The sequence below is a fragment of the Sciurus carolinensis genome, chromosome 8, assembly GCF_902686445.1.
Source record: "Sciurus carolinensis chromosome 8, mSciCar1.2, whole genome shotgun sequence".
Classification (NCBI taxonomy): domain Eukaryota; kingdom Metazoa; phylum Chordata; class Mammalia; order Rodentia; family Sciuridae; genus Sciurus; species Sciurus carolinensis.
In genome coordinates this window covers 49,759,478-49,773,204 of record NC_062220.1, presented here as the reverse complement: position 1 = coordinate 49,773,204, position 13,727 = coordinate 49,759,478, and the positions used below count along the sequence as shown (strand labels likewise).

Below are 13,727 nucleotides of genomic sequence, written 5' to 3'. Positions count from 1 at the left end.
AAGTGTCTATCAACAGATGAATGAATAAAAGGTTTTATATATACATACATATATACACACACACACACACACACACACACACACACAAATATATGTGTGTGTGTATATATATATAAATAAATAAAACTTCTTATTCATTCATCTGTTGATAGACACTTGGGTTGTATTATGTGTATATATATATGTGTGTGCATATGTATGTATATAAATACATATATAAACATATACGTATATGTATACCTGCCATAATATGGACAGACTTTGAAAAAGACTATGATAAATAAAATAAGTCAGATATACACAACAAATATGATTCCACTCATATGCAATATCTAGAATAAGCAAATTCACAGAGATACAGAACAGGTGAGAGGTCACCAGAGGGTGAATGGGACAGGAGTTGAAGAGTCTTTGTTTAATGGATATGAAGTTTCTGTTTGTGGTGTTGGTAGCACAACATTATGAATGTAGTTAATGCCACTGAACTGTGCACTTAAAAATGGTTAAAATGGAATGTTTTATGTTACATTTTTTTTAACACAATAAAAGACTTTTTTGTCCTAGGAAAAAGAAGCACAGCATTCTTATAATTTAGCAACTAGAAACATTATAACACATATAAATAAATATTTTGATATAACATATATTTGAACTCACTAAGTTCTCTCTAGGTTGTAATTTTAGAGATCTTGGAATTTTAGGGATAATTTCCACTGGAGTTATTCTGACTACTGCATGCATTTCTATATTTAATCTCTTTCTCAGGTCATCTGGAATCTGAAATTTAAAAATAAACAAAAAAAAAACAATTATGTTCAAAGATTGATGAAAACAAATTTCATAGTATAAATATTGGTATTAGCTTCTATGAATTCACAAATTCATAGAATTCAGGTGAATTACAGAAACTATCACAATGACTAATAGCCATCTTAAATTGGGTGTCTGTAACAAATACCATAAACTGGCTTATAAACAACAGAAATTCATTTCTCACAATTTTGGAGACTGGAAAGTCTAAGATAAAGCTACAGACAGATCTGGTGTCTAGTGAGGGTTCTCTTCATACTCCTTCCTGTGAGAATACCATTCTTGCTATGCTCCACATGGTGGAAGGAGTGAATAAGTTCCCATGGGTCTCTTCTGTAAGGGCACTAATCCTATTCACAAGGGCCTCATCTTCATGGCCTAATCACTGCTCAAAGATCTCACCTCCTAACGCCATCAACTGGGCAAAGAATTTCTATGTATTTCAAGGAAACACAAACATTCCAACTCTAGCAATAATACAACCAAACGGAAGTACAGGTATTGTTATAACAAATACATTTTAATTTTAACCCTATATTTCTTTTTTGTTGTTGTTGACATAACCTTCAGAGTTAAGAGCTCTAAATGAATGTACCTGACTTTATCCATAATAAAAATATTTTAAACCATGATACAACTACATTCAAATTAAATGTTACTGGCAATCTTTTTTTTTTTTTTTTTTTCCAGTACTGGGGATCGAACTCAGGGCCTTGTGCTTGAGGCAAGCACTCTATACTGGCAATCTTTGAGCAGTCTTTATCTGTGGAAGTTGAGAACCATTAAAAAAGATGAAGTGTACAAAGGTAATCATAGACAATCTGCCATAGATATAATTAAATTCAGAGAGAAACTTAATCTAAAAGGCAAAGAGAAAAATTTCTCATTCCCATTGATGAAAATATTCTAAAAAGATTGAGGTGATGGTTGCACAACTATTATACTAAAAACAAATGAACTGTACCTTTTAAATTTTATCTCAATAAAGATATTAAATATCAAAGCACTGAAAGACATAAAGAAGACTTTAATCTCACTTTACTAAATGTGTAAATTTCTAAAATAGCAAGTACAGACATTATTAATGGCAGATGAAAGCATAAAAACTCAAGGTACAAACTGTCACTTAACGACTAATACATTCTAAACATACAATGTATACATATATAAAAAAATCACATGGTTCCTCACTAATGTGTACAGTTTTATGTGTCAGTTAAAAATTAATTAATTTTAGAAAGACAAATTTAACCATCAAGTTTTCCGTTTTTAAAACAAATCACTTCACAGGGTAATAAAGGCTCAAATCAACACTAATGTATTATTTGTATCCCCAAGTTATCAATTCTGACCTCCCAAGTAAAGCCTGTTTGAATACCTAGTGGCAATTACTATATCACTTCTCATTCACTGCCTATTACTCTTCAATCTTTATGATGAACAGGAAGCACAGACTCCTTATTGCTTTCTTATATGGTCCCCCGGTATCTGCCATTGGCACTTCTTCACCCTTGTCTTCACCATGATTTCAAGGATGTTAAAGGAGTTTCCTGTCTAATGACAAAAATAGCTAAATTACAACTTCAGTGTCAGACAATTTGAGTTTGAAGTTGCAGTAGGATCTTGTTAACCAATGGTTTAAAGCTAACAGAAATAATGCTTTGGGGTCAAAGAGATCAAAACCAACAGATTAAAATTTTGTAAGTTACTTGCATAAAGATCACAGGTAAAACTATGATAATAAAAGAAATCTACAAAGACAACCTTCCCTCTCCTTTTTGCTTCCCATTGTTAACAGTTTCCTCCTTCTAATCACTATGAAGCCTCCCTTCTCAGTGATTCAAAAAAATGAGACTGGTGACTCATGTCATATAAATTTTCTCTCCCTGCTTTACACAAGTCAAAAAGCAGACACCAGCAGGAAAGCAGTTTTGGGGTGTCCCCAGTCAGGTACCATCCTGGGCAACAAGGCTGTCTCATGCCCTGGTTCTCTCCCAACACTAGGCATTTTCCTCAATATATAAAAAGTCCTTTTTTTATTTTCAAAAACTTGGGAAGAAATTCTCTGCATGTATTAAAGATGTGAGGCTTTGTAGGGCACTCCATGTTGAATATGAACCTGAGTGTCAATCTGCCTGGACTTGAATCCTAATTCTTCCACTTATAAGCTATGCAACCCCAGGCAAATCATTTTTACCTTTCTGGGACTATACCTCTCCAAATTTACATGGCTGGGAAATCTTTACCCAAGTAAGAACAATCTTTACCCAAGTAAGAACTTTTAATGCAAGCAGAAATGTGTCACCCCAGGAATTTTAGACATTGTATTCCTTATTAGTTTTTAATTTATATGTAAAACATTATTCTAATTCAAAATTAGAGGAAGTATAAGCAACTTAAGTCATCCCCCAAAATATAAAATTCATACTAACCCAGACTTTCCCAAGATGGAGAAATTCTACATTTTTGGTGTATTTTATGGTATTCTTCAATTCCTCAAGTCCATTCCAGACTACCTTTAGCACACAAGCCTTATCAGCTTCTTGACTGTGATCTGTTTTAATTTGTTTTTGATCTAGTAGCTCTGATATCTGTTTCTCTTTTTCAGGTGACAGGACACTCTGTTTTGTTTTACTTTGTTGTTGCTTTGGAGAAAGTAGTTTAACTACCTTTCCATAGGTCACAGTAAAGCTGGGCTCCATATCAAAATATTCTTGGTCCCATGGAAATACATGAACTGCGCAGTGTTTGTGAAACACGGAAGTTGCTGATGTGCTGTGTATACTGGGAGGCTGAGTTTTGCATACTCTGAAAATATTGTCTAGAGGAACAATCTCTGACTGCATATTTTTGAAAGCATTAATTTCAGTTGCACCCCAGGATGTTTCTTGTTTCTTCTCAGATCCAAAAGAAAAAATGCTTCCTATCATAGTCCATAAGCTTGGTATTAATGATGAGTCCATTGGAACCTCTGAGTCTGTCTCATTAGTCCCAATGACTCCCAAAGTATTTGACTGAAACTGCTTGGTTTGAGATTCTTTTGTCATTCTTTTTTGGTCTCCTCCATAAAAATGAAATTTTCCACATGTGTCATCTGATTTTGAAAATGTATTCTCTTTGGTTTGGCGTGTTTTGGGTTGAATAAGGAGTTTGGTGTTAGTTTCCAGTCTTCCATAAATGGCAGGTGGCATTAGTGCAACTACAAAGAAAACAGAGCTCATTAGTGCACATACATCTCTGCTTTGGACTCAGTACTATGTGTAAAGTATAATGGAAAATACTATAACAGCACCTACCAATCTGGATAAATATGTAAGTTTGTTGATCAACCCAAACAGGAAAAATAGCTTTTGGAAAAACTATCCGAATTTGATCTAGTAGATGCTGTTCCAGGGAAGCAGCATGCAGCTCCTGGAACCAACAGACAAAAGATTATTCACTTTACATTTTGTCCATTCCATGTCTAGTAAGGAAATCTCAATTCGTTCTTTTTGTTTTAATAAACCTTAAGTATACATAAAGTATACAACATGATATTATACATACAGATAGCAAGAATGTAGTATAGTGAAACATAAACATAACCACCATCTCACACAGTTATCCATTTTTCTTTATTTTTTTTGTGGCAAGAGCAATTAAAAATCTATTCTTTCAGCATAAATAATGAATACAGTATAATTTTTAATCTATGGTCTTTCTGTTAAATATTAAATCTCTATCAATTCATTCTCATAATCGAAATCAACTCAGAATGAGGTCCAGAGAAATCTTAAGGACACTGATATTTTGAGTAATTTAACCTTAAAATGAGATAGTTTCATGCCCTCCCTTTCTTGTGGCAGACTGAACCAGGGGTGATCTACTACTGAACCACAACCCCGTCCTTTTTATTTTTTAAGACATGGTCTCACTAGGTTGCTGAGGCTGGACTCCAACTTGTGATCCTCCTGCCTCAGCCTCCCAAGTCACTGGGATTCCAAGCATGCGCCACTGTGCCCAGTTATAAATACCTTTTTTCCCCTGGTAATAAGGATTGAACTCAGGGCCTCACCCAAACTAGGCAAGCTCTTTACCACTGAGCTATGTCTCCAATCCCTTAATTTTTCTTTACCAGTATCTCCCAATCATCTGCTGAAAGGGGTTCCACCTCCACTTGTTGACAAGACACCACATGAGAACATGGCTTGAGAAACACCTGGAAAAAATAAAAAGTTTAAAACTACTTTAAAAAACTTTCCTGTGTTCCTAGAAAATAAGTTCTCTCTTTAGGTAAGTTTTGTGTGTGAATGTGTGTATGTGTGTGTATGGGGGTGTTTGTCTAAGTTTACTTATAATTGTTCATGTGACAATTATTTATTAAGTACTTATTTTTAGTTAGGTCTTGATGTACTCAGCATTTTAGAAAAAGTTGTTTCCCAACTAATTATAGAAAATACATACAAGCATAATACACTTTTTAAAAATAAGTAAGAATAGGGCTGGGGCTGTGGTTCAGTGGTAGAGCACTTGCCTAGCACGTGTGAGGCACTGGGTTTGATCCTCAGCACTGCATATAAATAAATTTTAAAAAGGTCCATTGACCATTTAAAAAATATTTTTAAAAAAGTTAAGAGTAATCATTAAAAAGAGAAACATAAGTTTAAAAATGCAAGAAAAAAACGAGTGTCAAATCATGTCTTAAGCTAATATATAATACTCTGTTTCTAGAAGTTTTGCTATTGTTAGTTTTATAACTCACTTTAAGCCATCTGCTTCTAGAAAAGAGAAAAACACTGAAATACAGATCAGAGACAATTATTAAGAAGCATACTCCTTTCACAGCTAAAAGTAAAATAAAATAAATACCTCTTCATTCAAGTCTACAGATATATGAAATGCTAATATGTCTCCATAAGCTAGAATTCACCTTCTTACTCCCCCCCCCCGCTTCTATAGGCATTCTGGGGATTAAGAGAATAAAATCCAAAGTCCTTGAGTGTTAAACATTCTTTCTGCTTTTGTGAACTGCAGCAGAATTTCCCCAAGTACCATATCTCATACTCTTCAGTCAATTTAGCCTCAGTACTTCCCTTACATTCCATTTAGAAGGGTGATTCTGGAAGAAGCACAAAGCAACTTCTGCCTACCAAAAAGCTAAGGACTTCTTGTCTAGGAAGTACACTTTGTTATGTCCATGCATTGGGAGACAGTGTCTTATAGAGAGGATCTGCAGAAAATCAGACAAATGTCACTTAGAAGCAAGTGGGAATTAAAAGCAAGCAGCACTGTTTGAAGTACTAATTAAGACATCTAAATTAGCACTAGGAAGCTGGTATTTCCCACAGGAAAAGTGCCATGCACTCAAATCAAGCTAAACTGTAGCTTGCTATGCAATCCTGAGTGAGCAAAATATTCCATTTTCCTAAGTTTGGAGAATAAGGCACTAAAGTTTGTGATATCTCGTGACCTTTTAGATGCTAAAATATTAAGATTCTCACAAAAATTTAGGGTAAGCTGAAGTCTAGTGATCTATTCTCATCATGAAATCATACATGAATAAAATTGGTTTGTGTTCAGAACACATTAAAAAGATGTGGAACCCTCATGTACTATTGTGGGAAACTGATAATAGAAAGCAATTTAGCTTTTGTTTATCATGGAAGGGTCTTATTTCATCGTCAAATTTGAAGGTAAGTTTTGCTGGGTATAAGATTCTTGGTTGGCATCCATTTTCTTTCAGGGCTTGGTATATGTTGTTCCAGGCCCTTCTAGCTTTTAGGGTCTGGATTGAAAAATTTGCTGATATTCTTATTGGTTTCCCTCTGAATGTAATTTGATTCTTTTCTCTCGCGGCCTTTAAAATTCTGTCTTTATTTTGTATGTTAGGTATTTTCATAATAATGTGCCTTGGTGTGGGTCTGTTGTAATTTCATATGTTTGGAGTTCTATAAGCCTCTTGTACTTGGTTTTCCATTTCATTCTTCAGATTTGGGAAATTTTCTGATATTATTTCATTGAATAGATTGTTCATTTCTTTGGTTTGTTTCTCTAAGCCTTCCTCAATCCCAATAATTCTTAAATTTGGCCTTTTCATAATATCCCATAATTCTTGTAGATTCTGTTCATGATTTCTTACCATCTTCTCTGTTTGGCCAACTTTGTTTTCAAGATTAAATAATTTGTCTTCAATGTCTGAGGTTCTGTCTTCCAGGTGTTCTATCCTATTGGTTATGCTTTCTATGGAGTTTTTAACTTGGTTTATTGTTTCCTTCATTTCAAGTATTTCAGTTTGTTTGTTTTTTCAGTATCTCTAACTCTTTATTGAAATGATCTCTTGCTTCCTGTACTTGGTCTTTTAACTGTTGATTGGTGCGATCATTCAATGCCTGCATTTGCTCTTTCATCTCCTCCTTCAATGCCTGCATTTGCTCTTTCATCTCCTCATTAGCTTCCCTGATCGTTTTAATTACGTACATTCTGAACTCCCTTTCTGACATTTCTTCTGCTGTGCTGTCATTGGGTTTTATTGATGTAGTATCTAGGTTTGTTTGGGACATTTTCTTCCCTTGTTTTCTCATATTGGTCAGCTGTCAGTGGGACCCTGAGATATTGCAGTTTTCCGCTATTGGCTTATAGTGTCCCGGTAGATTTCCAGTGTATCACCTCCCAGCCTTCAGTAGCCTGATGTCTTGGAGGACTTTGATAATGCCGTGCATCCGAAGAAAGCTGCCCCTAGCCCCCTACTGGTTCCAGGGTTTGGAGCTGGCTCTGTGCGGAAATGCTCTCACTGGGGGCCTGCACCGTGCAGTTGGCCGTGTGGGAGGAGCCCACCACCGGAGTGTGGAAGGCTACCTGGGGAAGACTCTAGCTGCCCTGCCCTGCTCTGATAAACCACCTCGATCTGTACAAATGGTGCTGGGAAAACTGGAAAACCATATGCAATAGAATGAAATTAAACCCCTATCTCTCACCCTACACAAAACTCAACTCAAAATGGATCAAGGACCTCGGAATCAGACCAGAGATCCTGCATCTTATAGAAGAAAAAGTAGGTCCAAATCTTCAACTTGTTGGCTTAGGATCAGACTTCCTTAACAGGACTTCCATAGCACAAGAAATAAAAGCAAGAATCAACAACTGGGATAGATTCAAACTAAAAAGCTTTCTCTCAGCAAAGGAAACTATCAGTAATGTGAAGAGAGAGCCTACAGAGTGGGAGAATATCTTTGCCAACCATACTTCAGATAGAGCGCTAATTTCCAGAATCTATAAAGAACTCAAAAAACTCTACACCAAGAATACAAATAATTCAATCAACAAATGGGCTAAGGAAATGAATAGACACTTCACAGAAGAAGATGTACAAGCAATCAACAGATATATGAAAAAATGTTCAACATCCCTAGTAATAAGGAAAATGCAAATCAAAACTACCCTAAGATTTCATCTCACCCCAATTAGAATGGCGATTATCAAGAATACAAGCAACAATAGGTGTTGGAGAGGATGTGGTGAAAAAGGAACACTCATACATTGCTGGTGGGGTTGCAAATTAGTGCAGCCACTCTGGAAAGCAGTATGGAGATTCCTCAGAAAGCTTGGAATGGAACCACCATTTGACCCAGCTATCCCACTCCTTGGCCTATACCCAAAGGACTTAAAATCAGCATACTACAGAGATACAGCCACATCAATGTTCATTGCTGCTCAATTCACCATAGCCAGATTGTGGAACCAACCTAGATGCCCTTCAGTTGATGAATGGATAAAGAAACTGTGGCATATATATACAATGGAATATTACTCCGCAATGAAGAATGATAAAATTATGGCATTTGTAGGCAAATGGATGAAACTGGAGAATATCATGCTAAGTGAGATAAGCCAATCTCAAAAAACTAAAGGACGAATGATCTCGCTGATAAGCGGATGAGGACATATAATGGGGGTGGGAGGGGTTAGCATTAGGTTTAGGGTTAGGTTTAGGGTTAGGGATAAGGAGAGCGGTAAGAATGAAGGAAAGAAGGACTGTATAGAGGGAAAAGAGGGGTGGGAGGGGTGGGGGGGAAGGGAAAAAAATAATCAAATATCATTGCCCTATGTAAACGTATGATTACACAAATGGTATGCCTTGACTCTATGTACAAATAGAGAAACAACATGTATTCCATTTGTATACAATAATAAAAAAAAAAGAAAGAATAAATAAATAAAAATAATTAAAAAAAAAAAAAAGCAATTTAGTCCCATCTATCACAATTTTAAATGTATAGCCCATTAGGTTTTCTAATTCACATCTTCAATCTTTCATTCCATGTTAACAGGTTGAGTACTCCAGTCCAAAAATCTTAAAACTTTCTGAGAAGTTTCAAATTTTGGAGCATTTCAGATTTCAGATTTTTGGAATGGCGATACTCAAAGTGGTAAAAAGTCTATGGAAATGTTCCAAAATCTGAAAATCTGCAAAATATGAAATACATCTGGCCCAAGAATAAAGGACACCCAACCTGTATGTTTAGGATTCTGAAGAAGCACAAAGCAGCTCCTGACCATCTAGAAGCCAAGGACTCCTGGGTTAGCCAGTCCACTTTCTGTTCCTATCAATGATGCTTTGGGAAACGGTCTTAGTGGTACTGCTACAATAAAGAATCATATATACAGAGGAAGATTCAATCAATATCATTTGTAATACAGTTGGCCCTCTGTATTTGTAGGTTCCATAACTACAGATTTAACCAATTATGTATAGTATTTAGGGGAAAAAAAACTATGTCTGACCTGAACATGTATAGCTTTTTCTTGTCATTATTCTCTAAACAATACACCTATTTATACGGCATTTACATTGTATTAGGTATAACCAGTAATCTAGACATGATTTTAAGCATACAGGAAGATATGCATAGGATACATGTAGATATGATATAATTTTATATAAGATACTTAAGTGTCTGCAGACTGTGGCATCCATGGAGGTCCTGCATTCAATCTGCTACAGATACTGAGGGATGACTGCATGGAAAGTTACGTGATTTATTTTGTAGGGTAAAAATTACAGAAAATAAGAATGATTTTGTTCTTTAAATCCTAAAATTGTAGTGAGATCCCAATAAATAATAAACGTTTGTTCTGAGGCTGGGGTTAGATAAAAAGAAAAATCAATTTTTACTTTCAATTGTAAAATATTTATTGTGTACAAGTATTACTCGTACAGTTTTAAAAGATTTCAAAAGAATAAATTAGTGAACATAATTTTAAAAATAGACCTGAGAGCTTAAGCTTTGGGGCTTAACAACTTAAGCACATTAAACTCATAGGCAAAACAAAAATAGTAAGATCATAAAAGGTTACAAAATATATGCAAAACAAAGGAAATGAAGTTTGATAATAATAAAACCTAGTCATTCATAAAGGAAAAATTATTTCATAAAAACAAAATTTGGGAACCTGGAAAATTAGTAAAATTAAACTGAGCAGGAAGCACATTAAACTGCAAGATAACAACAAAGTATAGTGTATTTGATTATCCTAGAGAGTTACAAATTAGCATATAAGTTAGGTGTTATCTCACTTCCTTTAAAAAAAAATCGGAATTTTTAATTCTATTTCCATTGCTATATTATGTGACATTAGAAGAAAGTCACTGTCATCATTTTGTGCTTACCTGTCCCCCGTTTGAGAGTCCAAGCTTTTGGCCAACTTCTCTGTTTATTTCAGCTACATTTTCACCTTGATCATTAAAATGCCTGCCTTCTATCCAGCTCAAGAATGCAGGCTGATGACCCCAGGTTACTTCTATTGCTTGATTCTATTTGTAAAAGGAATGGGAGGGAAAACAATTTTAAAAATTAACATATTTTTCTGAATTAACATAAACTATTACTCCAAATCACACACACAAACACAAAATTTCTATAGATAGTTGATACTTTGGTTATTCACATTTGTCATAGCATTTAAAAAGCTATAACCATTTCTAACACCCAACATCAGTATGTTAAACGTGAAACCAATATCCCTATATTCCTATGACAGCATTATAAACTGATTCAACCATTTCAGAATTCAAAATGGCAATGGGGAAACTTATTAGCCTTTGAGCCAAATAGAACTACTTGAGTATTCAAGATACTAAGGAGAAAAAACAAACTACACCAGAGGATATCTGCAGTATTTTCTTTCTTTCTTTTTTTTTTTTTTTTTTGCGGTACTGGGAATCGAACTCAGGGCCTTGTGCTTGCAAAGCAAGCGCTCTACCAGCTGAGCTATCTCCCCAGCTCTGCAGTATTTTCTACAATAGTGAAAACTTGGCACTGCCTTAAATGTGTATCAAGAAAAATTATTAAGTAAGGTTACTACTTCAGTTAAATATGAGGCAACAAGTACACCAGGCCCCAGGTAACTGCAATTCTGATTTCCAGTTTTTGTTACACAGCAACATCTGTGGTCCAAAAATATTAAATGGAAAATTCCAGAAATACACAATTCAGAAGTTCTGAGGTAGTATGATGAAGTCTGTCTTGTTCTGTTTTGTCTGGGTAGTGAATCATTCCTTTGCCCAGTATATTCATGCTGTATATGCTACTTGCCTGTTATTCATTGAACAGCTGTCAAAATGAATGTCTCAGTATCACAAGTAACTTTTACTTATTAACAATGGTCCCAAAGCAGAGGAGGAGTGATGCTGGCAATTCAGATATACATGCCAAAGAGAACTCATAAAGGATTTCCTTCAAGTGAAAAGGTGAAAGTTCACAACTCAATAGGGAAAGAAAAAAATCCATGTGCAGAAATTGCTAAGATCTAGAGTAAGAACATCAAACCTACCTATGAAATTATGAAGAAGGAAACAGAAAACTTACTAGTTTCACTATCACACCGAATCACTTGTGATTGGGTGCTATCACACTCAAATCACACTACAGTGCATGGTAAATACTTATTTATGATGGAAAAGGCATTAAATCTGTACATACACTTATAGGAAAAAATAGTATGTACAAGGTTTGGTACTATCCTTGGCTTCAGGCATAGAATGGAAGTCTTGGAATGCATCAACTACAGATGAGGGTGATTACTCTAAAAACATAATTTTTAAAAATGCTAACAATATAATTCAGAATTATGAAACACCAATCAGATGGAATATGCAATCCCTTAGAGAATGACTAATCAGTAATAAATACAGAAGGTAAAATACAAAAAGATACTTATGAGGGAAGACCGCTCTTCCCAGAGGTAATCCATTTATAACTTCTTGTGTGCCTTTCCAGAAATGTTACATTATGCAGCTTCTCAAATAACTTTTATTTCATATAACTATGAAAACATATTTATAAGTTAAAAGAGCAAAATACAAAATCTATTCTCATTAAAAGAGAAATTAAGCTGGGTATAGTGGTACATGGCTGTAATTCCAAGTATTCAGGAGGCCAAGGCAGGAGAATGACAAGTTCAAGACCAGGTTGGGCAACACCGTCTCAAAATAAAATAAAAAGGGATGGGTCTTATGTCATATATGAATACACCACCAGTGAAATTCGATATCATGTACAACTGTAAGAATGGAATCCTAATTAGAATGTGTGTATAATGTGTCAAATACACTCATTGTCATGTATATCTAAAAAGAACAAATAAATAAATGATTAATTAATTTTAAAAAAAGGGATGGGGACTGTAGCTTAGAGGTAGAACACTTGCCTAGCACAGGTGAGGCCTTTGGTTCTACCTCAAAAACATTACAAAAACAAAAAGCAACTAAATATAAGTTTGAGGCCAAGAACTAAAAACAATGTTTTCTATGATTAAAGATTTATGCTCATTATAGGAAAATATATGAACATGGAAAGAAAAAAGGAATTATTGATATTTCCTCCAGAAAGACTACCATGTAAAACAATGGCTATTTCTAATATTTCTCTATGTACAAGTTAATTTTTTGCAGTTTTTCATTAAAAGCAAAACTTAATATCCTTTTCCTCCCACCTAACATTGCATTACATGAGCATTTTCATACATGTATAATTTTATTTTATTTTTATTTTTTATTTATTTATTTATTTATTTATTTATTTATTTATTTATTTATTTATTTTGCAGTGCTGGGGATTGAATCCAGGGCCTTGTGCTTGCAAGGCAAGCACTCTACCAACTGAGCTATCTCCCCAGCCCACATGTATAATTTTTAATAAAAAGACATGGTTAATAGTCGTCAAGGGGCTGGGGAGATAGCTCAGCTGGTAGAGTGCTTGCCTTGCAAGCACAAGGCCCTGAGTTTGATCCCTAGTACTGCAAAAAAAAAAAAAAAAAAAAAAAGTCATCAAGACTTATCAGACTTATCATCTTAGGAAACTTCAGTATTATTAAAATTATTTATATCAAAACAAATTCCTTAAAGTTAAATATTAAGGATCAGGGGCTGGGGTTGTGGCTCAGTGGTAGAGTGCTTGCTAGCATGTGTGAGCACTGAGTTCAATTCTCAGTACCACATACAAATAAATGAATAAAATAAAGGTCTATCAACAACTAAAAATATTTTTAAAAAATTAAATACCAAATTCATTCATATACACCAAACTTTACTACCTTATGTTTCTTTAACAGGACAAATTTCAAAGAACCTTGGAGTCACTTTTGAGGTGATATAATGTACCTCAGCTATGTTATTAAAATTTTGTATATGTGGAGGTCATTATGTACCATTTAGTTATGTAATTATTCTCCAATTTTCACAGAACAGCAATTTCAGTTGACAAAAACCTTTCACCTGATTACAATTTGATAAAGTAGAAATAGCCTAAATTTGGGAACAAAAGTCCTATGTTATGTTTCAGCTTAACTGTGTGAGCTGAGCTTACAAGAGTGAAGATGAAAAAGCCCCAGATGCCTCTATGTGGTTTTATGCCAGAGACATAAGAGTCCAGATCAATTCT

The 13,727-nt window shown here is 34.7% G+C and overlaps 1 protein-coding gene across 2 annotated transcripts in view; it reads right to left on the bottom strand.

Annotated features, from left to right (window-relative positions):
* The window catches only part of Pex1 (peroxisomal biogenesis factor 1), a 46,298-nt gene that overhangs the window by 29,248 nt on the left and 3,323 nt on the right, over positions 1-13,727 (bottom strand). For both annotated transcript variants that reach the window (XM_047562179.1, XM_047562180.1), the window contains exons 2-6: positions 10,457-10,600; positions 4,925-5,008; positions 4,107-4,221; positions 3,243-4,009; positions 658-777 (exon numbers count right to left, since the gene is read on the bottom strand). In XM_047562179.1, the coding sequence (XP_047418135.1) occupies positions 658-777; positions 3,243-4,009; positions 4,107-4,221; positions 4,925-5,008; positions 10,457-10,600 (1,230 nt within the window). The remainder of the gene's footprint in view (positions 1-657; positions 778-3,242; positions 4,010-4,106; positions 4,222-4,924; positions 5,009-10,456; positions 10,601-13,727) is intronic.